Source organism: Gossypium hirsutum, chromosome D03, assembly GCF_007990345.1.
Source record: "Gossypium hirsutum isolate 1008001.06 chromosome D03, Gossypium_hirsutum_v2.1, whole genome shotgun sequence".
NCBI classification, from domain to species: Eukaryota; Viridiplantae; Streptophyta; class Magnoliopsida; order Malvales; family Malvaceae; genus Gossypium; species Gossypium hirsutum.
The window spans coordinates 994179-1019295 of NC_053439.1; the positions used below are offsets into that span (position 1 = coordinate 994179).

General features: G+C 30.2%; 1 protein-coding gene, 1 non-coding gene and 1 pseudogene across 2 annotated transcripts; all 3 read right to left on the reverse strand.

Annotated features, from left to right (window-relative positions):
• Nucleotides 1–183: 183 nt before the first annotated feature.
• On the reverse strand, nucleotides 184–2428 carry LOC107909410 (anaphase-promoting complex subunit 10). Its single transcript, XM_016836911.2, has 6 exons — nucleotides 2013–2428; nucleotides 1865–1925; nucleotides 1702–1794; nucleotides 1501–1571; nucleotides 991–1095; nucleotides 184–557 (listed from the first exon to the last, which is right to left on the reverse strand). The coding sequence occupies exons 1-6, from the start codon at nucleotides 2189–2191 to the stop codon at nucleotides 488–490; spliced, it is 579 nt and encodes a 192-aa protein (XP_016692400.1). The 5' UTR covers nucleotides 2192–2428; the 3' UTR covers nucleotides 184–487.
• Nucleotides 2429–3623: 1195 nt separating this feature from the next.
• TRNAN-GUU (transfer RNA asparagine (anticodon GUU)) lies at nucleotides 3624–3697 on the reverse strand. Its single transcript has one exon. It is a non-coding gene; the product is annotated as a tRNA-Asn (tRNA).
• A 1111-nt stretch (nucleotides 3698–4808) lies between these two features.
• On the reverse strand, nucleotides 4809–10103 carry LOC121215270 (U-box domain-containing protein 5-like; annotated as a pseudogene).
• Nucleotides 10104–25117: the final 15014 nt, after the last annotated feature.

The window sequence follows — 25117 nt, forward strand, 5'->3', positions numbered from 1 at the left end:
GAATCAAGGGACCTTTCAACATATATGAGAGCAATACATAATATTCCAAAGTATACCAGATGATTTGAATCTCAAGTTGGAATATGCATTCCCAACTTCAATATTTCAAATGATGATAAAACTTTGGATTAAATACAATATATGACATGGGAACACAAGGAAAAAGGAAATTGGTGTGCAGAGTGACAAATCAAAACATATATGGACTTTTCTTGAATAATAGAATGTCACAATGTCTAAAGACAGAGGAAAATGATCAGAAAAGAACCCGAAATGGGATACTATCAAAGCTAGTACCATCTGAACAGCACAAGCACAAGGGAGTGAATACTGACAATATCATTGTCTTTTTGTTCCTACCAACATTGAGAGATTTACAGACTCCTCATAGTTCTAACGAGCTCGGTTCTCTTCAATCAGAGACAATATTCTACATTTCATATGCCATGTTCATTTCTACCCCAAGCTAGCTATTACGTCACATCTATTACCTCACAGTGGAGTATGTAATGAATTCCCTTGACGTAAACTGGAATGGTTGGTGTGGAATAGGATTCCTGCAATGGAGCATTTAAACATCAAAACAAGTATAAATAAAAACATTGGTGATCCAAAATGGTAAAAGTACTATGAAGGCCTTTGTACTAGGAGTCAGATTGCCCCTTCTACTCAAAAAATGGGCAAATTAGTCCTTATACATTAGATCAAAAAGCAAACTGGCCCTTCTGTTAAAAATTTCATCCATTTTTACTGTTCAAGATTGGTCCCTGTATGTTAGCTATGCTAGTTTTTAACAATAGAAATGGATGAAATTTTTAACTGAAAGGAGTAAATAATTTACTTTTTGATATAACATACAAGGAGTAATTTGCCTATTTTTTGAGTAAAGGGGGCAAAATGCAATCTAAGTCCTAGTATAGGGGCCTCTACGGTACTTTTACCTCCAAAAACTTATGCACAAAAAAGATGTTTATGATGTATGGTACATACGGTCGAGGTCCATAAACTTTGATTTGGCGAACATGAGTATCTCTCCCGTTAAGGTGATTTGACAAAACCACAATTTGCAACATAAACGTACTGACAAAAGTTTCACTGCAAGACATTTTCATTAATCAATCAGTACACAAAATAAATCTCTGCTTGCTAAGTGCAATTTTCTTGATAATTATGTAGTATATGCATCTTTGTGCTCAATTTGCAAACTGTTTATATTAACTAACAGCAGAATAGCAATATAGAACTAACTATTAACATTGTTACTTAAACAAACAAGGATACAAAATAGTGAAACATCTCCGTTTGTTTTGACTTTTGATCCATACTATGTCTTCAATGGCACTCCACATGGTACCAAAGAAGAATTTCCAAAGATTTTTGAAAAAAGCAATGAATGAGTATCTTAAACAAGATTAACAGCATAGCAGCCAACAAGAGAAACAAGATCGATTCAAATCATTCAAAAAAAGTTGCACTGAAGCAAGCTTTTTTCTCACTCACCGAGGATCATTTCCAGATAATGAAAGATAAACCCAACCAGTAGGCTTGACAAGTTCCACAGTTTTAATCTCCTATAGAGAAACATTCACATACAAATTAAACAACATCGTAAAGATCTTACAACCACTATTCGAAATGAAAAAAGAAAAAAAAAAGACACAACAACAACAGCAACAACAAAGAAGATAGTACATTATATACCTTCAAGTTATGAAAGCCATCACCAGCTCGAATAGAGATCTTACTTGGTGTGTAGCTCTCATCAAGCTTGAAATCCACATAAAGTACAACTAGCTTCAAAAACCCATCATCAAGAGTTAATAAAAAAACCTTTGATTCAAACAAAAGCAAAATTCTCCATTACCTGCAACTTAACTTTCTTCTGGAACTGAATGTTAACTAGATGAGGCTGGGCACCATCTGATCTGAAAAACCAATTAAAAAAATGAAAACAAGTGAGAATCGAAAGTAAAGTTGGGTCAAAATTGGGAACAGATTTACGTGTTTTTAACTGCCAATAGGTTTCGAGATTGTCGTCACGGAGAGAAGAGACGCCATTGCCAGTTTTACAAGAGCTGACACTCCAAGCTGCTTTTTTGCCCATTTCTCTCAGGTCATCTTCAACGATTAGGTGTTGGTTTCCTCCTGTGATCTTCCCTTCTTCTTCCGATTCTGAAGATTCCGTAGCCATTTTTGAAATTGAAAACCCCTAATTTTATTTTCTTTTCAAAAAAATATCCCCGTTAATGCTAAAAGCCCTCTTAAAATATAAACAGCCATTTAAAAGTTAGGAAAACAGGATTGGTGTCTAATTAAATTATTGTTATTAAAAAGTTATTTTAATTAAACATTAAAATTAATTGTTATTAATAAAATTTAAAAACTACAATTTTTTTTTCAAAATGGTATATTTTACCTAAATGATTATAAAGAAGTGACATAACAGAAAGAAAAATTAAATATAAAAACATGTTGGAGGACTTATTTAAAATGTAGCAAAAATTGTAGGTTGAATTATTGAATATAAGTAAATTGGAAGGACTTATTATGAAATATAATTTGTAGAACACCATTAAATTTTATATAAGATTGAGGAGGGGTTTATGTTGTAATTTTCCCCCATGAATTATTTTTTTATTTTCATGCAACATGCAAATTTTTATAATAAGAACACATTTGAAATTTAAGTACCTTGATATATATATATAAATATATATAATATAAAAATAAAAGGTAAATTGCATTATTAGTCACCCAACTACAGTTTTTTCATTTTTGATCACCCAATTATGAAAAGTTATAAAATTATCACCTAACTATTCATTTTTTTTGTTACCATCTGGCTAACCTGAAATTGAAAACACCCAAAAATAAAAAATATTTGGATGACCAAAAAAGACAAAATTGACTAATATAGTTGCATGACCGTTTTGTAACATTTCATAGTTGGGTGACCAAAATCAAAAACAAAAACATAGTTGGGTGACTATTAATGTAGTTTACCCAAAAAATAATTAAATTTTAGTTGAAATGTTGGAAAACATGGTGTTTAAATCCTAAACTTTATTTTAAAATAAAAGTAAATTTATTTTAAAAAGAGATAAAGCAACGTTTAGATCCTAAACTTTTTTATTTACATTAGTCTTGAAATTTGATAATTGCTTTTCAATTTTATCCCTAAATTTGGATTTCATTGTGTGATGATATAACACTCTAAGATTGTGTTATCTCATCACCTAATTTTTTTTGTATTTTTTTTAGATTTTATATAAAAATATTAAATCTCAAGCGATGATATGGCACTTTGAGCAAATAACATGTCATCACACCTTAATATAATCCAAGTTCAGGGACCAAATAGAAACAAATTGTCAAGTCTTGAGACTAATGTGGATAAAGAAAAGTTCAGGGGCTAAGTTGAAAAAAAACCCAAAAGCACTAAAACCATAATTAAACAAGAAAATTATTAAATAGAACCAAAACCATAAATAAACAAAAAGATTCTAGATCACCTAGTTATGACAAATTAATATAAAGAAGTCAAATTTTAGAAGGACTAAAGCCTGAATTAAACCAAAAGGACTAAAACCAGAATTAAACCAAAAGTTTCAGAAAGACTAAAACGCTAGAGGGAGGGGTCGAACCTCCGACCTTATGGTTAACAGCCATACGCTCTAACCGACTGAGCTACTCCAGCACGTATGAATATATATGTATGCTTGTGTATTATCTGAGTGTTCTTTTTATACAGCTTGAAGCTCTTTGATCAACATATAAGGTTATTTATATACGTATATACACCAAGTTCAATTTCTACATGCAGACTCTGTTTATAAATTATTAAAAAGGAACCCAATATCTTTGGCTATAGTTGCCAGTAATGACAAAGAAAAATTAGGGACTATATAAGATTTAGCAATAACATCCAAGGATCAAGAGTGCAAATAGCTTGAATAATTAATGTGTGTATTGAAGGTCCTTCATTAACTTTATATGGGGTATGCATGCCACCAAAATTTAGATACCTAGCTATCAACATTAAGGCTCCTCAATCCTCACTAACCCCACCACTGGGGCTATTGTCATCAATGCCAATTCATTGAAGTAACCTACCAACATCCATGTATATATCTATAGATATATGCCAATTCATTTAATGCAACCATGTTTAACACAACTGTAAATATACATAATATCATCTATATATAAGAGTGAACTTGGTAAAACTATTATGGTAGCACTATATTAAGAGTCGAATTGCATTTTATCCTTTTACTTAAAAAACATAAATTAGTTTCGGTACATTAGATAAAAAAGCAAATTAATCCTATTAAAAATCCTAGTAATTTCTATTATTTATGATCACATATTACTATTTGATTACTTGAATTAATTCCTCCACATAAAAAAATTCATCAATTTCACCGTTTATTAGAAAATTCTCTATTTCTTATGTTAAAATTTCATTTATTTTACTTGAATTAATCCTTCCATGTTAATATGAGTTACACATGACACGCAAAGTGTTATTGTCTAGTTGCTCCATTAATTGCGTCAATACTTAACAATAAAAATGGATGGAACTTTTAATAAAATCAAGTTACTCTTTGATCTAACGTACATAGACTTGTTTGTCCATTTTAAGTAAAAAATGACAAAATACAATCTAACTTTCAATATAGGGACCTCCATGGTAATTTTTCCACATGAACTCCATTTTAACTACAAAAATTATATATATATCATTTCATGTGTATGTATGTATGCATGCATGCCTAAGAAGGTAAACAGATACCTAGATTTGTAGATACAAACAAAAATTCAACCACTTGCTGGAAAACTGTACATTCATAAGAATTATACAATCAGGATATGACATAAGATATATCATACAAATAATCATAAATCAAACCTAAGAAACTAGATCGTGGTAATTAGTACTGTTCGAGCCGGACAAAATCATTTACCGACTAACTACATTTAGTTACAATATGATGATATCGGTTCCTCAAGTCTGGTAAGCAAAGTGTGTCCCAAAAAGGGGAAAGAATCTTACCAGGGAGGATGTTTGTTAACCCGAGCATGAGAAAATCCGAATTTCATTTCTTCTTCTTTTGTGCACTGGATCTCGAGAACATAGATAGTTTGACTCCGAACAATGACTTATGAGACTTTTTGTCTTTGGGATAGTTGTTGGCATCTTCGGAAATGACATTGTCATACTGAAGATGTTCTTGTTCATCATCATCACGGTTCGTATCTCTAAGTAACCGTAGCAATTCCATTGCGCTTGCCTTTCCTTTATCACTCCCGTTGACAGATACATCGAAAAGGGCAGGGAATATATTGCATTCATCCATTACTAACTGACAATATTCAACGCGTTGCGAGCACAATGCGAGAAGAATAGCCAGCGCATGCTCTTGGTCCTCGTGAGTGCCGGTCTCGATTAACATAGCAATAGAAGTAATACATCCTGGAGTTTGAGTAATAGAAGCCCGGGCTTCTTGGTTGTTGCACAAGTTTCTCAGCACTACTATGCAGTGCCTTGCGAGAGAAGCATCTTCTAGGAACGGGACAAACTTTGGGATGCATTCAAAAGATGCTAAATTGGAACAAATATCGTGGCTCGAGGACAGATTGTGCAAAATTTTAATGACTCGTTCCTGGAATGCTGTGATCTTAGAGTTGAGAATATTTAAAATGGAAACAAGAGCACCAGATGCAGCAATCTTAGACCAACAACCGCTATTGCCGGACAGTACTTCAATAATGTCAAGAACCTCTTTAGTCACTTCTGAGTCGAGAGATGATGATAGCAGGCTATATGCATCTTCATTTAAGTACCTTATCCCGCTCCTGCATGAGGCTCAAGGAATGAAAATGTCAAAAATAAAGGTAAATCATGGTACAGATGCAGCACATGCATGAATTCATTACCTGTGTTGGCTCACATAAGTCAACAACAACTCAAATCCGGCTCTTTGTGCTCTAATATTGTGCATATCAAGAGCAGAGCTCAAAATTCAATCAACGGTTCGATGAAATTCTTGGATGACAAGGACATACAAGCTAATTCGTCACGTTTCAAATGGTTTCTCATATCTTCAACCATTTCGTATTGTGATTCCCAATCAAGCTCGGGAAGCCTACATAGAGACTCCAAATTCATTTTACTTGCATTGCGAGGATTCTGATATTGGCGAAGATCATCACTGCCCCGCTCCGGTTTCAAACTTAACCCATCTCCAATCTTGTTGCGTGATCCATCAGAAGTATAGCTAGTATCTAAAGATCCAAGTGATACATTGCTGATGTCAACCGGGAAGCGCATATCATATATAGAACTACCAAAACTAGCTACGGAAGTGGAAGAATTTTCCAACAGCTGAAGCACATCTGACTGCAAGCTCGGGTCTTGAATAGTGATTCCATACTTCGCACACCATTTTGATATCAGATCCTTCATGACAGTATTTGGTGTCAATGACAAATGAGCCAGTTTCGTTTCGGATTTTGGACATGTATCATTACCATCATCGAACCACTTTTGGATCCAAAACCTTTCGTATGTTTGTCCCGAAGCAATAACAACAGGATCATACATCAATCTTAAAGATATAGGGCATTTAAATTCCTCAGGTGGTATTAATCCGCTTAACTTATCAGCTTCAACATCGTGCTGCTTATACTCCTTGTGAGATGTCACATCGGGTACGTTACTGGGGTTATTAACCGTAAAAGCTCCTTCATTACGATCAACCGTTTTGTCTGTTTGCTCCCCGATAATCAAATGACCATACTTCCTTAACAGATACAAAAGATACTTCAAGATTTTCTTCTTTTGTATGTCAGTATCTGCGACCTTTTCCATCAACTTCTTAATGGATCTTTTCTCTATCAAGATGGCTTTTGAAGACGTAATATGAAGTCGAGATGCTGCCTTTTGAAGAGCACTCATTTCAGCAAGTTCCATTGAATCCGACGTTGTCGCTCCCTGATGAAGCAATTCTCTAACAACCTTTCCAGCCTCTTCTTCGAATTTATCAGGGACGAAACACGCAGCTCGAAGATCATCAACAATTTGAGAGATCTGCATTGACATTCCATTATCAGCTTAATCAAAGAACTTGACATATGGAAAAAACGGTATCTAAAACAAAAGGGTTAAAGTGCCTAGGTGGTCCTCGTATTATAGGGACTGGATCAATTTAGTCCCTATACTATAAAAAAGAATCAAAAAAGTCCAAATTGTAACAAAGTTAACATTTACCATATAAAAACTGTCTTGAAATTTTTTTTTCAATTGCAGTTCAATTTCAAACAAAAGATTTCATTTACAGAACTATAAAAACTTTAAAAATATTAACTTTGTTAAACAATAAACGTTAACTCTATTTCAATTTAGCCTTATTTGATTCTTTTTAATAGTACAAAGACTAAATTGATTTATTTAATTGTAGGGGAACTAATTTGATCAGGTCTCTATAATAGAAGGACCTCTCAAGTACATTCACCAAAACAAAAGTATAATTGATTTGGCAGTAAGGTGGCTCCAGGCCCTATTGGAGCTAGTTTTATGCAAAAGTCACGGTTGCTTTTCATGAATTCGTAAACTTTCAAGGGAACAAAAAGCAAGAAAATATGAACCCTGTCCGAGTTTACAAGTTATCCAAACGTTATATTGGCCATGTTGGACCATCCTCAATCACTAAACTAAGATTGCCAACAATAAATAACGACAAGCTAATTAAAGAACAAATGGGATTTGATCGATCATTTTCAGACCACTTGCTTGGGGCAATAGGAAACAAGAACAATAAGACATGTAATTTGACAAACCTCGACAGCAAGCATAACTGGAACCATACTCTGAATTTGGCATAAACCTTGTTCCAAAAAATTCTTTGATTTTTGACACCTCGAAACTATAGCATCTGTTGTTATTGCCTGAAAGTGATTAAGGAGAACTATCAACCAAAGGGTATAACTTGGTAGATCAAATGAGCAATAAAATAAAGAGAAAGGAAATTTTCTATTTAAGCTCACAAACACCAACAAAACATTTCCATGGAGGTTCTATTTCTATAAAAGAGGCCAATAATGAAAAATTGAACTCTTTGGAAGACTACAAGATATCATCAGATTGTTAAAAGTATCACAGAGGCCCCTATAGTAGGAGTCAGATTGTATTTAGGCCCCTCTACTCAAAAAATAGGCAAATTAGTCCCTATATGTTAGATTAGGGAGCAAATTGATCCTTCTGTTAAAAATTCCATCCATTTCTACTATTAAAAACTGGTCTCTTAACGTCAGCACAAGTCTGGTTATTCCGTCAGGGATGTCAATTTTTAACAGTACAAATAGATAAAAAATTTAAAAGAAGTGACTAATTTGCTCTTTGATCTAATGTGCAGGGACTAATTTTCCCATTTTTTGAGTAGAGGAGGCAAAATGCAATTTGACTCCTAATATAATGGCCTCTATGGTACTTTCATCCATCAGATTGTTACAAAAGAAACAGTCATGCAATAGCCAGATTGTAAACTCATACTTGTTTTAACAAAAACCCGAAATAGCAATAAACTCCTCCTTCATAATCAGTAAGGCAATAACCACAAAAATACACACCAGATACAGTTTACTCGATTCGTTGCAGTACTGAAGGAGCAACTTTGCTCTCTCAAGTGCATTGTTCAATGAGCATAGTGCCTTTATTCCCAAGGAACATCTAGGTCGAGCAGCTTCAATCTCCGGAAATATCTTTAAAATTCTATCAACAAACTTCCTAAGCTCTGTGCACATCAAGTGGTGCACCTACAATCAAAGCATACCATATTAGACGAAGATCAAACACCTTAAAACAAACATGGTATGATGATATGATCCTTAACATATAAGCAAAAAAAAAAAACACAAACAAATGCATGTAATTATTCCCGGTAACGATCAAACTATACAGTAGATTCCAAGTTAGAACAGAAAAAAAGTGAAACGAACTCGAAAATAGTACCTTAAAGGAACTAGGATAGGAGTCAAATGGAGTCTCCCCTGCTTCAATAGCATCAGTCCCCATTCAATATATATATCCCTGACTATATATAAACAAAGAACACAAGTCAAGTAATTAAACAGATCAAAAACTGCAAACAAGCTATAAATGATGAAAATTGAAAACCCTTTTTTTCTATATGATTCTAATGGTGACATTTTTAAGTGTAGCCCAAAGATTTGCATTAACTATGCATCTTTAGCTCATAGACTTTGTGCTAAACTTCAGTCAATGAAGAAAGATACGATATATGTATGAATATATATATCAACCAGGCCTCTGTACCCCACCATATAAATGATTAAAACCCTTTTACTATATTGATTCATATGGTGACATTTCTAAGTCCAACTCTATGATTTTTGCATTAATTATACATCTTTAGCTCATAGACTTTTTACTAAACTTTCAGTCAATGAAGATAGATATAAAAGAAATGACAAACATAACAAATTTGAAGCATGAAGATGCAATATTTTTCTTGAAAGATACTAATTTTGAACTTAAATCATGATAAAAAAATTATGGGATTTGTGAAACAAATTAGGGAATTACCTTTCTTGTGAAGATATAGAACAACCCCAAATGAGCAGAGAACTTGAACCAGTTGAATCGAAGACTCTATTTTTAAGCAAAAAATAAAAAATAAACACAACCAAATTTAAACGAAAAAAATTACAAAGAAGAGAATTTCAAGCCAAAAAAAGCAAAATTCTTGCAGCTCTACCATAGATGACTAAAGTGAAAAGAAAACAATAGTTCAAGTAAAGCTTTAAAGATGAACAAATCGATTGCATAATCTTCTTGCTTACAAAAAAACAGCTTTTAAATATTTTTTTTCAATAACCCAACAAAAAATAGTGAAATATTTAGCTGTTTAGAGCTCTTCAAAGATAAGGCAAACAAGAAAACCAAAAACCCAACAAAAAAAAATCAAATCAAAAGCTGTAAATAAAGCTGCTTTTTTTTTCTTTTGGACAATGAAAAAGCCTTTGCAAAGAAGACGATAATGATATTTAAAAGAAAAAGAGTTTCTTAATTTTGATTATTTTTTGGGGGAGAAATAAAATATATATATAAAGACCCGTCAACTGGCTATCTCCACTCATAATTTTTAGGTTAAATTGCACCCAAGATCACTGAACTATTAGCAAGTTTATGTTTTGGTCACCTAATTTTAAAATGTTAGAAAATGATCACTAAACTATTCAAAGTTTTCATTAAGTTACTGAGCTGTTAAAATTATTGTTGTATGACCTTCTCCTTTCCCTTCTTTTCTAGAGTTTGGTTTTTTTCATGAAACAACTTTCTTTTTCGATTTTAACACAGGCCGTCAAATACTTGAATATAAGGTATGTTCTTCTACTCGTCAATAGATACTGATCCACCATACTGATCTTTGAATCATCGCTTAGAGCTTGCTAGCTGAAAAGAAAAAGACTTAACAGCTCAGTGACTTAAATAAAAACTTTCGAATAATTCCGTGATCATTTATAATTTTTTTAAGTTAAGTAACCAAAATACAAGTTTACTAATAATTTAGTGACTTGGGCGTAATTTACCCATGATTTTTCGAGAAAGATCAAAGTTTTCAAACGTTTTGTAACAGTCACGCGTGTTGTCCCACACGCCCTCTGGTGGTGTCTGTGATTGATTTACTGCCGCTGATCTTCATCGTGGGTCACTTGATTGAATCCAACGGTGATGGGAGGGTAGCTAACTCGTGATGTTGACCAAAGAGACGCTGACATTTCTACTTGCAGTCTCTCTTGAACGGCTTAAGGTGCGAGATATTCGTATATTTGTATAAAATTTTAGGTCAAATTTTATAAATGGTCCCTGTATTTTTAAACGATCCTATTTTGGTCTCGAGATTAAAAATACATGTTTCGAAAAAGCTACGCCTTGGAAACCTGAAATGGAAAATTTTCTCTTTAGACTTTCTAAAGTCTATAAATTCATAAGTTAATATTTGATTCGAATGTTTTTAAGATTATAAAATTATATATTAATATAATGGTGAATTTACATTTTTACTCCTATAAAAAATATATAACTTAATTTCAAATCCCAAAAAAATTCTAACTTTAGCTCTAATATCAAACACACATAGCATAAACAACATCTATGTAGTCTTCCCTAATTTTTAATATAATATTTATTTGATAAAATGTAATTTTCTTTCTGAATTTTTTTTATTTTAGTTTGATTTAGGATTTTTTAACAATATTATTATAGGTTCTGATTATATCTACTCTTTTTTGACAGAATGCCTACAACTATCTATAATTCTTCCCCTACTCGTAAATAGGAGGATAATGTGCTTTACCGCACTCGAACCCACATCCTCCTGTATTGACAACAATGCACATACCAATTGAGCTAATACTCAATCAAAATGATGTTTTTAATAAACAAGCTAATCAGCACATTCTATATACATATATATATTATATTTTAGTCACTTACGTTATTGTTTTATTATGAAGTGGTCACTCTACCGTTAAGCTCCGTTACCTCCCTAACGACGATCCTACGTGGCAGTCCAAATGGGTTTTAAATGCCAACTTGGATGTTTTATGTGGCAGTCCAAATTAAATTTATTTAATTAAAAACATATTTTCATCCTAGAAACTAGACATCCAAGTTGACATTTAAAGCCCATTTGGACCGACACGTAGGACTATCGTTAAGGAGGTAACAGAGTTTAACGGTAGAGTGACCACTCTGTAACAAATCGATAACGTAATTGACTAAAACGTAACATTTCAAACATAAGTGACTAAAATGTAATCTGAGGCAAACAAAAGTGACCACTTTTGTAGTTTACCCATTTTTTTATTTTGTTAAATTAAAAGTGGATTAAATAAATAGTTGGTGTCTAATGACTATTATTTATTACAATAAGAGAATTTATACAGATTCCTAATCCATTAATTTAAAATTTTATTTTTTAAATTTATTCTTCTGTGTAAATTATTAAAAAAAATTATTCTTCCTTTGATTCTTTATCCGATAACATATAATATATATAAATATTAACACTGGACTTTTTTTTATTATTTGGTATTATAATATATTAAGTCTTTTTTTAAAATAATAAATATAAATGCCTCAACTGAAATCTATAAGCATAGACTTTCCTTTTTTAATGGTCAAAAGACTAAAATCAAATTCAACTTGAAAAAAGGAGGGGTATATTTGAAATAAAAAATTCTAGTTTTTAATTCATTTAAGAAGAAAATAATAAAAAATTTTAATATCACGGAATTATAATTTTATCATTATATTAATCAACACTTTAAATTTTGTATAGTGATTAAATTAAAATTTATCATTTTGGAGGCCGAAGCTTTGCTTCTCCCTTAACAGTTGCAATTATATATATGATTTTAATTTTGATTTGATTATGAAAATAATTAAATTTATTTATTTTGTTGTATGCGCATAATTGAATTAAAGTTTGAATTTTACTTATATAATCTAATTAAAATCAAGTTTAATATATATTGATGAGGGATTTTCAACTTTTTTGGGTGAAGTCTACGAAGCATTGTCTATCCAGAGTTGATAGACCCTTTAACAAGTTTGGTATTGTCCTTTGTAGGGTTTTCTCTCAAAAATTTTAAAAACCTGAGTGTAAACAAACCTGGTGGCTGAGGCGAATCTAGGGGGCTGGCATGGGCCCTGGTCCCCCCTAAAATAGAAAATTGCTATTTAGGCCTCTTTTTTAATTTAAATTAGTAAAGGTAAATTTGTACTTTGGCCCCCTGAAATTATAAAAATTTGATTTAATTCTTTAAAAATCATAAAGATATAGACTATATAAAAAATTAAAATTTCATTTGGCCCCCTAAAAAATTATTCTGCCTTCACCCCTGCCTGGTGGGTTGCTCATGGATCACCTTTGTCAAGCATTTGATGAGATGCTCACACTTTATGAACTTGTTGCCTCTTCGAGCACTCGAACTCTCCATAAAATTAAGAGACAAAACTCCATCAGGAGTAATATTAGACATGTTGAGAGATTCTTCGAGTGAGCGACACTTCGTAATACAAAAATCGAAAATACTTTTATTTAAATAATAAATTATTGGTTAAAAGACGTCATAAATCCTTGTACTCTTAGAAAACTTGGAATTTAGTCCCTTTACTTTTTAGATTTCAAAATTCAGGTCTGACTACTAACACTAATTTTTTTATTAAATTAAAGCTCATTACAACATCGTTTTTTACATTACATAGCTACCAAGTGGGATTTTTTTTATTATTTCAAAATGTCACACTAGAAAATTTAGCAGTATTAACAGTATGACCTGAATTTTATATTTTAAAAAATAAAAGGACTAAATTCATAAAAATAAAAGTATAAAGACTAAATTCAAAATTAAAAAAAAGTAAAAACGCTTGTGAAATATTTTAACCTAGTTTATTTATCACTTTATACATTGAATTTATCTTCAATTATTGCTACTGAGAGTGGGAAAGGACCATGCTTCAGTGCCACTTATTGCAGCTAATCATTATTGAGAAAAGCCCACCCCTCGCCGAGAAATTAAAACGTTGACCAACTTTTTAATTTAGGTCTAATTATGCTCTTAGTCTTGTAACTTTTATACTTTTGAAATCCAGTCCTCCAATTTTTAATTTCTAGAACTTAATCTCCTACTTGCTTGATTTAAAATTTTAACAATGTTATTAATTGAATTAAAAATTAAAATATCATATATTTAAATTTTAAAAAATATTAACAATGTTATCATTAGAATTTAAATTTTAAATCAAATAAGTACATGAATTAACCAAGTTTTGGCATAAAAAAAACAAAGCAAAATTGGATTCTTATATGACTAAATGTGAACTTACGTCATGTATAAAAGAATTTGTGAACTTACATCACGTTTTAAAGACCAAGTTTTTTAATGGAGAAAAATCCTTGCACCCACTTTACATTTCCACTTATATAATCATTACAGACAAAGTTGACATAAATTTAAAGGAGTAATCCTTAATACGGACGGTGCGGTTCGGATTGATAAGCGACTTGCAACAGTTAACGAGTTTGATACCTTACAAGCTGAACTTTGGGGAGTTCGATAAGGCTTGTGACGGAAAAAGGGTTGGGTGTTACTCATTTAATTGTGGAACTTGATGCTTCTTATCTGTTGGGCACTTTCATTGAAGATTGCTTGCTCTTAACTTGAGAGGGTTGGATAATGATAGAAGTCCAACATATTTTTATAAGTCGAAATATAATCAAACAAAACTCACACATGACAACTGCACACGTGGTAATTATGTATGGTGAAAATCGAATATGTGTACTGAATAATTCAAAACGTTAATCTTTGCCAACAATACCAATACCTCATCGGTAGATATTTTAATTACTGGACATAACAAAAAAGAAAGTTAATGTTAAAATCAAACACACATGCCTTGATTTAAAAAATGCAACATTTTCAAACCTAAAGCTAGAAATTGTCAACTTAAACTAAGTCTATTTTCGTATATGAATATACAGGAGATATTTTTGCCCTATTAAGCATCATTTAATTAATTTCAACCACAAGTTAAAAACGCATTGTGTCGAGTTTAATATACCGAGTTAACTCAATTGAAGTATAATTGAGTTTTTAATTATAATAATTATAATTTTTAATTTTTAATTCAAACGGCCAATTGAGTATTAGTTCGATTGGCATCGGTATTATTGCTAGTGTAGGAGAACGCAGGTTCAAGTGCTCCTATTTATGGGTTGGGGAGAGGTTATGGGTAGTTCTATGTATTGTGTCAAAAAAGCAGATATGATCAAAATTTATAATCAGAATATTCAAAAAAAATTAATTCGAACGAGTTAAAATTTAGCGTCGTAAATTTTTCAAATTTTCAATATGCACTTTTTTGAAAATTTTTATTTAAACTTTTTTTATTTTTTTTCGAAATTCTCATTAATCTCACAAAAATTTTATAAATTTTAATTAGACCACCAATTTTCTTTTTTTAAAAAACTCTTTAAACTCCTAAAATTTTTGGAAATTTTAATTAGGCCCTCTGAAACTTAATCTCATTATCTGCCATTGAATATATATTATTGAAGGACTTTTGATTCTTTTGAGAAAAGTTGGACACAAAAACCTGTTGAGTATTTACCTCTCAAAATGTCCGATATTTCTTTTCGGCAGAGATTTAATCACAATGTTGGGCCTGTTGAGGGATTCATCGACTTCAAATAAACAATGCTCTTAAAAAGTTAATTAGACCCCCAAAATTATTTAGAAAAAAAAATCTTTAAACTCTTAAATTTTATGAAAATTTTAGTTAGGCTTTCCAAAACTTAATCTCGTGATCTGCCATTGAATATAAGAACTTTCGATTCTTTTGAGAAAAGTTGGACACGAAAGGCCGTTGAATATTTACCTCTCAAAATGTCCGATATTTATTTTCGATAGAGATTTAATCACAATGTTAAACCTATTGAAAGATTCATCGACTTCAAAAAAATAATACCTCACAAATTTCTTTCGAAAAAATTGGAAATCTTTCTGTATATATTCGAGAAAATGAAATAAGTCCTAATCTATCTCAATGAATAAAATAGAGCATCAACAGCGACGGATAAAAAGAGTTGAAGATTAGGTGAAATTGAAAAGCAATCTTAGCCATAAAAAATTCCTAAGTTGTTATTTGCTAAATAAATAAAGAGTTTATATTTGTTTTTACATCGGGTTGAATTAGGGGCGAATTTGGAAATTTTATTTAGGGGTCGAAATAAAATTATACAATTTTGGAGGGGTTAAAGTTAAAAATTTTGTGTTAAAATGCTTAAATTACATTATCTTTATTATATTGGAGGGGCCAAAAATGCAAAATTTTCATTTATTGAAAAACTAAAAGAATTGATTTGAATTATTTATATTATGAGAGGGGCTAAATGGATACTATCCCTTTTAACAAAGGGGTTGATTCATGTTTTAATTAAATATTTTTATTAATATTTTAATTATTTAAATTAAATCGATCGAAATAAAAATATTATTATCTAATTATACTCCGAATCATGAGCCGGTCCGATCACCCGACCCATGAGTTAAACCGTGGAAAAGGACTTTCCTGTCAATTTCCAATTGACGCAACATCCCAGCATAAAATAAATTTTGTCATTGGTCCCTACAAAAAGCAAAAGCAAAAAGCATAAAAAAAAATGATGCTTTAGTTTTGTATACATCTATTAATTTTATATATAATTATAAATATTTTGGAATAACTTTGTTAAAGATTTTTGGGTTAATATAACTTTTAGTTCATAAACTTTACAATTAGGTCACGTTGGTACTTGTACTCTTTTTGTCTACTTCGATACTTGAACTTAACAACTAAGTCTATTTTTTTGTACCTAAACTTGACAAATATAAAAGCTTGATGATATGAACATGATTTAGTACCCGAGTTTGACACTTTTTCTGATGTGGTACCTGTGTTATTTTTTGGTCCAATCCGGTACCCATATTTGACAAAAGTTATATATTTTGGTACCCAAAGGTAATGATGTTAATTTTTTTAGTGTTAAATTCAGGTTTTAGAGTTGATTTGATGAAAATATATAATTAACTAATAATATTAGCAATTAGCTTTCATCAAATCAACCTTAAAACCCGAATTAAATCACATTCATCGGATTGTATAAGATATATTAAACACAAAATTAAATAAAATTCACAATTATAAATTTATTCTATTAAAAAATAAAAAAAATTCAAACCTATTGATATTAGCGATTAACTTTCATCAAATCAACCCTAAAACTCTAATCGAACACTAAAAAGTTAATATTGTCACCTTTTGATACCAAAATATACAACTTTTATCAAATACAGATTGGACCAAAAAGTAACACTAGTACCACATTAGAAAAAAGTGTCAAACTCAAGTACCAAATGATATATTAAGCCATCTCAAAGTGTCACGTCATCACATTTTGATGGAATCCAAGTTTCAGTGACCAAAATGGACCTAATTGCCAACTTTAGGTAGCGATTGGACTAAAAGAAAAAGTACAGGTACCAAAGCAAACTTGATTAGAAAATTTAGGGACTAAAAGTTAGAGTAAGCCTTTTTTAGAGCACAATGAAAAATTATTTGTAAGTTTGAAAGAGTAAAATACTCCCATAAACTATTTTGTAAGTTTGAAAGAGTAAACCATTCTCAAGTCATAACATTATCTAAAATAATGGAAAAATCATACATCAGGTCAATGATGTTTTCATGATGTCAATTAAGTAAATAAGTGAGACTAAAATTCCTTGATATAATTTCACAATATATATGTATGTATGTACTTTTGGTCCAATTTAGTTGGTTTAATTTTTTCCTCAATCCTTATATTTTTTAGAGTTTTGAAATTAAGCTCTCTACTTTTAATTCCATAAATTTAGTTCATTTATTCGTCATATTCAAAAATTAAAATCACATTGAAAATGCTTTAATGTATTCCTGTTAAATTTGAATATGTGACATTCAAGTGTCCGAATTTGAGTCTCACCCTGCACAAATCATGTGTGAGTTGTCTAGATTTATATATGGCTTAAAATCTCACCTTATTAGAGTTCTGCCCGAAGTTATTCTAGTCCAAAGTAGGTTATATTCGAGTTGTACTTTGTAATATTTAATTTTTTGGCTATAGTAATTCATATATATAAAATTTTTAATTGTTAATCATCATGATCGTGAGTGATCCCTTTTAAAAAAAATTCATTTACCGATGCTATCAACTAAACTTTAATTTCTATATTAGACAAGTAGAATGACCGAATTCTTGAAATTAAAATTCAAAGAATAAAGGGACTGGGTGCATAATTAGACCATAACAATTCCATGAAAATTTCTACCATAGGTTGACATTCATCAAACTATAAGTATCCAAAGTCAAAGTAAATGAAAAGGGTTTGGGGATGATTGCTAACCTTAATTAACCCATAAATCTTTACTAGCTTTATTTTATTTTTATTTTATGTTAGATTTTTATAATAAAAAACACGTAGATTTTACGTGAAAGACTTTTATCGGGAAAAATTACGGACAGAGGAGGAAAAATTCACTAAGGTTGAAAAAACAACAATACAAGAGGTTTTCAGCTATATCCAGTTTTTCCTTTTTATTTTATTTTTTTTAATAATTTATAGTATATTTTAATTTTACAAATATTTATGTTAGAATTGTGTGACCCAAATTCTAAGAGATTGCTTGCAAGTCAAGTTAAACAAAAATATATTTTCTTTCTAGAAGATTTAGTATTTATTAGTATAATATATTTAGCATTTATTAGTATAGTTTATTTGACTTACTAATTTAGCCTATAAATAGGCTCCTTTACAATCTTAGAATTAAGAGACACCCATTAGATTAGAACTCATAACACATTCAGAGAATTTTGTGTTTACGTTTGAGGGTTCTTTGTTTTTTCGAGTTTTCGGGGTTTAGTTTTTATCTCCATCTTTTGTACTCTTCATTCTTTTGCCATTATAGTAAAATTATCTTTGCCCGTGGTTTTTATCCTCTTTTGAGGGGTTTTTCCACGTTAAATTTGTGTGTTCATCTTCTCAATTTCTTCTACTATTTTTACTTGTTCGTTGCTTATTCGGGACGATCCTAACAATTTATATATATCATTATAAGTTATTCTGTTCAAATGTTTTTATAATATATATTTAGTTTAATTTTCTAAAAATTAACATATTTTAAAATATCATTTAAAAATTTTGAGAAAAAGCGAGGTGAGATCGAAGAATTCATTTCAGGGTTAGAATTGGAGTTGAAAATAAAAATAATAAATAACAATTGGGTCAAAATAGATTCCAGTATATACAAATAGAAATCAAGTCGGGATCGAATGGGTAAAAGATCACCTTATCTCGTTGTCGTACCTCATTATCATAGTTTGAAAAATACTCACTAGTAAAGTGTGATCGCATTTTAATTCTAAATTAAAAAAATAAGTAAATTTTAAAATTAAAAAATAAAAATAAAAACATCATAATTAATTACTCGAGTAGTTTTGGTATGTTCCCATTTCAACCTCACGAAACTTGACTTCGCTCGTCTTTTTCAATTGTAAAATTTGTTTTGAGTTCCCTTATTAATTATGTACCTTTTGGAGGCTAATAACACCTTTTTTTTGTCTATATTTTTTCTAATGTTTACATTAAGATTAAACCTGTACACGAGTCCACTCGAAAAGTTAAAGGATTTTGGTAAAATATAGATTCGAAAAATGAGCTTAGACAAAAAAATAAAATCTATTTAGAAAACGGGCCAAATTTCGGGTAATGCTTTTTTGGCATGGCCCAAATTTGCAAAAAGGAAAAAAAATTGTTGTTTTCTTATTGTTTTCCTGCTATTTTTTTAATATTTTGCTGCCATTTCACTATTATGTTATTATTATTTTGTTGTTATTATTTAGATGTTGTATAACTCTTATTTTATTATTAATTTTGCTATTATTTTAGAGGCATTTGCTTGTTAAGTAGCACATATGCTAGTGTTATATTTAAGTATAAAATTTTTAATTTATTTTCAATTTGTTGAGAAACATTTATTTTAATGTTTTAGTATTTTTTATGTATTATATTTTTATAAAAATTATATTAAAAAATTAATATGGACGGACTGAGCTCGACCCGGGTTTTAAAATTTTGATCCTGATCGAGTTTTGACAAATTTAAACCTATTTATTAGATCCAATCAAACCTAAAATTTTGTCAAACCTGACCCGACCAATGAACAGGTCTAATTAAGATATTAGAAAAAAAATACTTGCAACAAAAAATGTAAAAACGTACCTGCATGGCAAGTGGGACAAGGATAAAAATGCTAGAACGTAATAAATGAGACAGGCTATTTCACGTTGTTTAGGACAAGGATATATCTTGGTATGTAATTAAGTCCAAAGTTAGTGATTCATGGATGTCGACTGATACTTGCAACAAAACCTATCTGCATGGCAAGTGTTTGACCACTAATTTAATATCTAAAACTTTTTGACTCGGGTTAATTGCATAAGACACATTTAGGGGTGAAGTCAAAAATTTTATTTAATGGGTTGCGATAAAATTTTAAAATTTTATTGTAAAAAGAGTTTAATTTGTAAGAGAGGTCAAAATTACAAATTTTCCATTTATTCGAATGATTGAAGGATTTAAAGTGAATGATTAATACTTGAAAAGAACTGTTAATGATATTTTCCAATCCGGCCAGGGGTCAAATCCCTTGCCTCCCCCCTTGACTTTGTCTTAGTCAGTATCTGTTGATGTTATAGTTACAACTCGCTTTGCAACTGAGTAGTTTGTGACTTTTCTATCTCGATATTTTGTAAAAATCTTAAATAAGGGAATTAACACACTTCAGTACGCTCAAATCAACGTCCTTCTGTACTGACAATAATGTTGATATTAATCGAACAAGACCTGATAAACTAAACATTTTATTGGGCTATGTGACATAAACCCTTCACTAACCCTAACTTATTCATTTTGTTAGACAATTGATTATTCATATTATATACATAAGTATGATACTTTATTTAATCCTCCAACTTACCATAAAAAAATCATTCAAAACACAACATGTTGTATATGACATTCTATCTGTAATATATATATTAGTGGCGGAGTCAATAGCTCTAAAATGGAAAATTTTCTATTTAAGTCTTTTATAATTATAAAATTATATTTTGACTCTCTAAAATAATAAAAATTCGATTTAATCCTTTAAATTAATAATTATAAAATTACATTTTTATTATCATAAAAACGACCCAAAAAATATTCTAAGTGCACCACTGACATTTTATCTTTAATATAATATGGTATCTGACATTCTATCTATCTATATATATATACAAGTGGGTGAAAAGTTGACGTCCACGAACTAGACCTTAGAAACAAGCTGTTGTACCATTTTTTTTTATAGTTTTTCTTTAAAAAAAATACAGGCTGCTTCAACTTTATTTAAGAAAATATTTAAAATTAAATTATGATTTAGTAGAATTATACATATAAGATTTTAATTTTTATTTAAATTTTATAAATTATTAACATTGTAATAAATTAAATATAGTTTTTTAAAATTTATAATTCAATTCTAGTCCCTTTAAAAATGGTAAAATTGTAGTTTAATTCTTCTACAGATTGTAAAATTTCCCTTGAAGAAAAACCGAAATATTTGAACTTTAGACCATTGCGAACCCAAATAGGCTATTGCGGCCAATTTTAGGAGGCTCGAATGGGTACTAAGCCCCAAGGCTCAAAACCCAATTTCTTTTTGTTTATAATGGTCTTGGTGGCAATATTTATTCAACTGATCCACAATATTATTAAGATTTTAAATTGGTCACTAAATGTTATAACATTTTTAATTAAATCCATAAAGTATCACTATTGTATTAATTGGGTATTTTCGCCAGTTTAGCCATTAGTTCCCATGTTAAATGTTATAACCATGAGTATAAATTTTCTTTTAATTCTCTCGTATTTTAGATTGATAAGTGTTGAGGGTTTTTTTTATTTATTGAGAAGAAGTCTATCAAGTGTTGTCCGAACCCCTTAGCATGTTCAGCCCTAAACCCTAGGCCCTACATCGTTGGGCATCCTAAGGAAATCTGAGCTGACTAATCACCAAATTACAAACATTCAAGAGATTCGATGATAACAATTTAGGGAATTTATATCAATGGAGTTTCGTAGCATGTTGCTACGAAATGTTTTTTTTTTAATTTTTAAAAATAATAATGTAAAAGTTTTCAATTAATTTCTTGGATGAAATATTTTATTTTGATATTTTAATTTATTTAAAAAATAAATTCATTTTGTTATATTTCAAAGGATGATTATTAAATATCATATTTGTATTTTAAATTTTGGCAACAACACATAATTAATAATATATCAATTATGGGTGGAGTAGGATGTAATAATCCTCCATGTTTTTAGGCCATTTTTTAGATTTGAATCTGCCTAAGTTAATCTAACTCATGCAAAGTAAGAATTCTCGATAAAAATTCTCTAAGTCATCGAAAATAAAGCGGAAGCAACTCAAAAATAAAAGAGCAACGAAAGAACAGAAAAATCACAAGAAATAAAAAAGTGTTTGAGTAAATGCTCTTAATAATATTCAATTACTATGAAGGATTACAAATGAGAGGGAATGACTCTATTTATAATTGAGCTTCCCTAGATCCAACAGTACACGTTAATTTACATCAACGGACGAGATTAAGCCAATCTACAATTTGAGATGCTTAAGGGATTTACATGAACCTCTAATATTATCATGACAACCCTAATTTTTCTTTAAGTGTTTCACTAAATCACCAAAGCTTCAAGTAGATGATTTCTCCACATGTCTCACAAATCGGACTAGTTCAAATGTGTCAAGTGAACCTCATTTAATCACTTGACCTTCATGAGATGCTCTTTATACGTTAATCACGGGCTTTGATCTGCTACTCGTGACAATTGCACCTGGTAAAAGAAATTAACACTGAATCCTATTTTAATTTTTAAATGGAAATTGATTATGATTGTTGGATATGTATGCTACCAAGTGCATACTTGAGAAAATCTGTATTTTTTAACTCTTTTAAAAATTTAAATTTAAATTTAAATCCACTAAATTATTTATAACTACTTTATTTCAACCTCTTAAAATTTCATGGTTTCCTTGTTCCATTAATTTGTCATTTTAATGCTATTGCGAAAAACTCATTTAGGTTTTGAATAAAAAAAAAGTTAATTTTAACCGATTGAGTTTTAGATCGATTGGTATGGATTTTGTTGCTAATGCAGAAGAACGCGAGTTCAAGTGCGTTGAAGTGTATTGTCTTCCTATTTATGAGTTGGAGAGGAGTCATAGATAATTCTAAGTATTGTGTCAAAGAAAAAAGTTATATTACTAGAACCTACAATGAAATTAAATTGACTCAAGATTAAATCTTGTTTTATATTAATATTGGAGAGTATATGCGATGATTTGATCTGACCCTTCAAATCATGTCGTAATGCATAATTTGAAATCACTATTTTTTTTAGTATTCACAAATTCTTCAAGATTTTATCCTACTTAAATGCACTTCAAGAGATTTAAACTCATATCATATCATGATACACTTTCAAGAAGTGTTATGTTTTGTTAGTCTTAGACGCACATTTATAGTTAACCTATATCTTTATACAAAAAAGTACGAAAGATAAAATCTGAATTACCCAATAGATTATATATAAATTGATTCGTTTCAAATAGAGTAAAATTCTTTTTCTTTTTGAAGAGTGGATGCGGGGTGAGACGAGATGAATGGTTTCTTTTTGTTTGAGTAGTGGGTATGAATCAGTTATGATAATTACTTACTCTGTCTCGCTCCACTATATGAAATTATCATTTTATCAATATATATAAGCTATTAAAAGAGTAAATTTGTAATAACGTAATGTAAAAAAATTCATATATTTTATGTTTAAATATTTCGTTTAAGAATTATGTTTAAATATTTAGTTGAATTAAAAAAGATTGGAAATATTAAAAATAAATAAATAATATTAAATTAAAATGGAACGAGATGGGATCGGATAAGGATAGATGCATTCAACACCTATAAAAATGACAATAATTTTTAAGATTATACATTGATCGTGGAGCAAGTCGAGTGGTCAAGTAAAGTGTACCAAGTAACAGCTATGAAGTGATATGATACATTTAAGCTCATTAATTTATTCCTCCTTGAAAGTACATTTTGCATGATAAATCTATCCATTTTACCAAATACAATCTTTAAGATTGTAAAAATTGTAGTTCGGATTCTTAAAAAGTGATATAAGTGTAAAAACTTCTAATTCAATTATACATCATGGTTGTTGTTTCCCTAAACAGGTAGACCTCCTTACTCAGCCACACGTTGCCCATTGCAATGCCACGTTTCAACACCAAAGAATTTTGAGGAAAATAAGTAAATAACCAACAAAAACAACACAGCATCTTCAAATATATCTGGGTTTTGTTCTTGGATCTTGGTTACTGCACTACTTTCCTTTTTTTTCCTAAGAAACAAACAAAACCTTTACAGAAAATAAAAGAAGAGATATGGAAAACTAGAGGCAAAGGAAGTGGTGGTGAAGATGTTTAACAGTGGAGGTTTGCTTGGGAAGTGAAGAAATCAAGTGCAAGGTGCTGCCGAAGACATCCAAAGTACTACTCATCACTTGAGAATTTATACATATATTGTCAAGAGGAGATCAATTCTTTCGATAGAAATTCTTGAAGGGTCATTGTTTGGAGTTGGTTTGAGCTTATCTCTTATAGCATATGAGGTATTTATAGATATGGAATAAAGGGATGTTTCTCTTTAGGATTATGTATGAGCACCACTCATCAATGACTTGAGTAAAAATCATTGAATCAAATCATGGAATGATCATATACATATATATAATAGTTATATAAAGTATAAAGTCAAACATTCAAATGTCTCATTTATTTTTTTTAGAGAAAAGAAAATGAGAAAGATACTACCTTAAGCTTATCAATATACTATATATGCAATTAATATCCTTTGTATTTACCCAATTTCAAGCACATCCTTTGAAAGAATCTCTCAACTAGGATAAGTCTCCTTCAACCTATATTTCTTTAATAAGAAATTAGCTAGAAAGTATGGGATTTAGTAATGAATTAGATGATATTATTTGACTCACTCAATATAATTTTTTTTAATATATTTATTGAAGCAAGTTGAATAATATTAAAGAGGTAAATACTAATTACGAATTTACTGTTCTATGATCGAAGCTAAATCTTTAATCATATCGATATCATGAAAACTCGTGAACTTCCGTTTTGGCCGGCTTTAATTCTAGAGGTAAAATAGAAGATTTTCTCATGGTAGGGTTGAGCAACCAAAGGTAGGTAGAATGATTAAATGGGACATATATATGAGAACTGTTTGGGAGAAAAGAAAAAAAAAAAAAAGGAAAGAAGAATACATAAAAATTTTCCCATCATTTTCTTTTCTCTTGTATA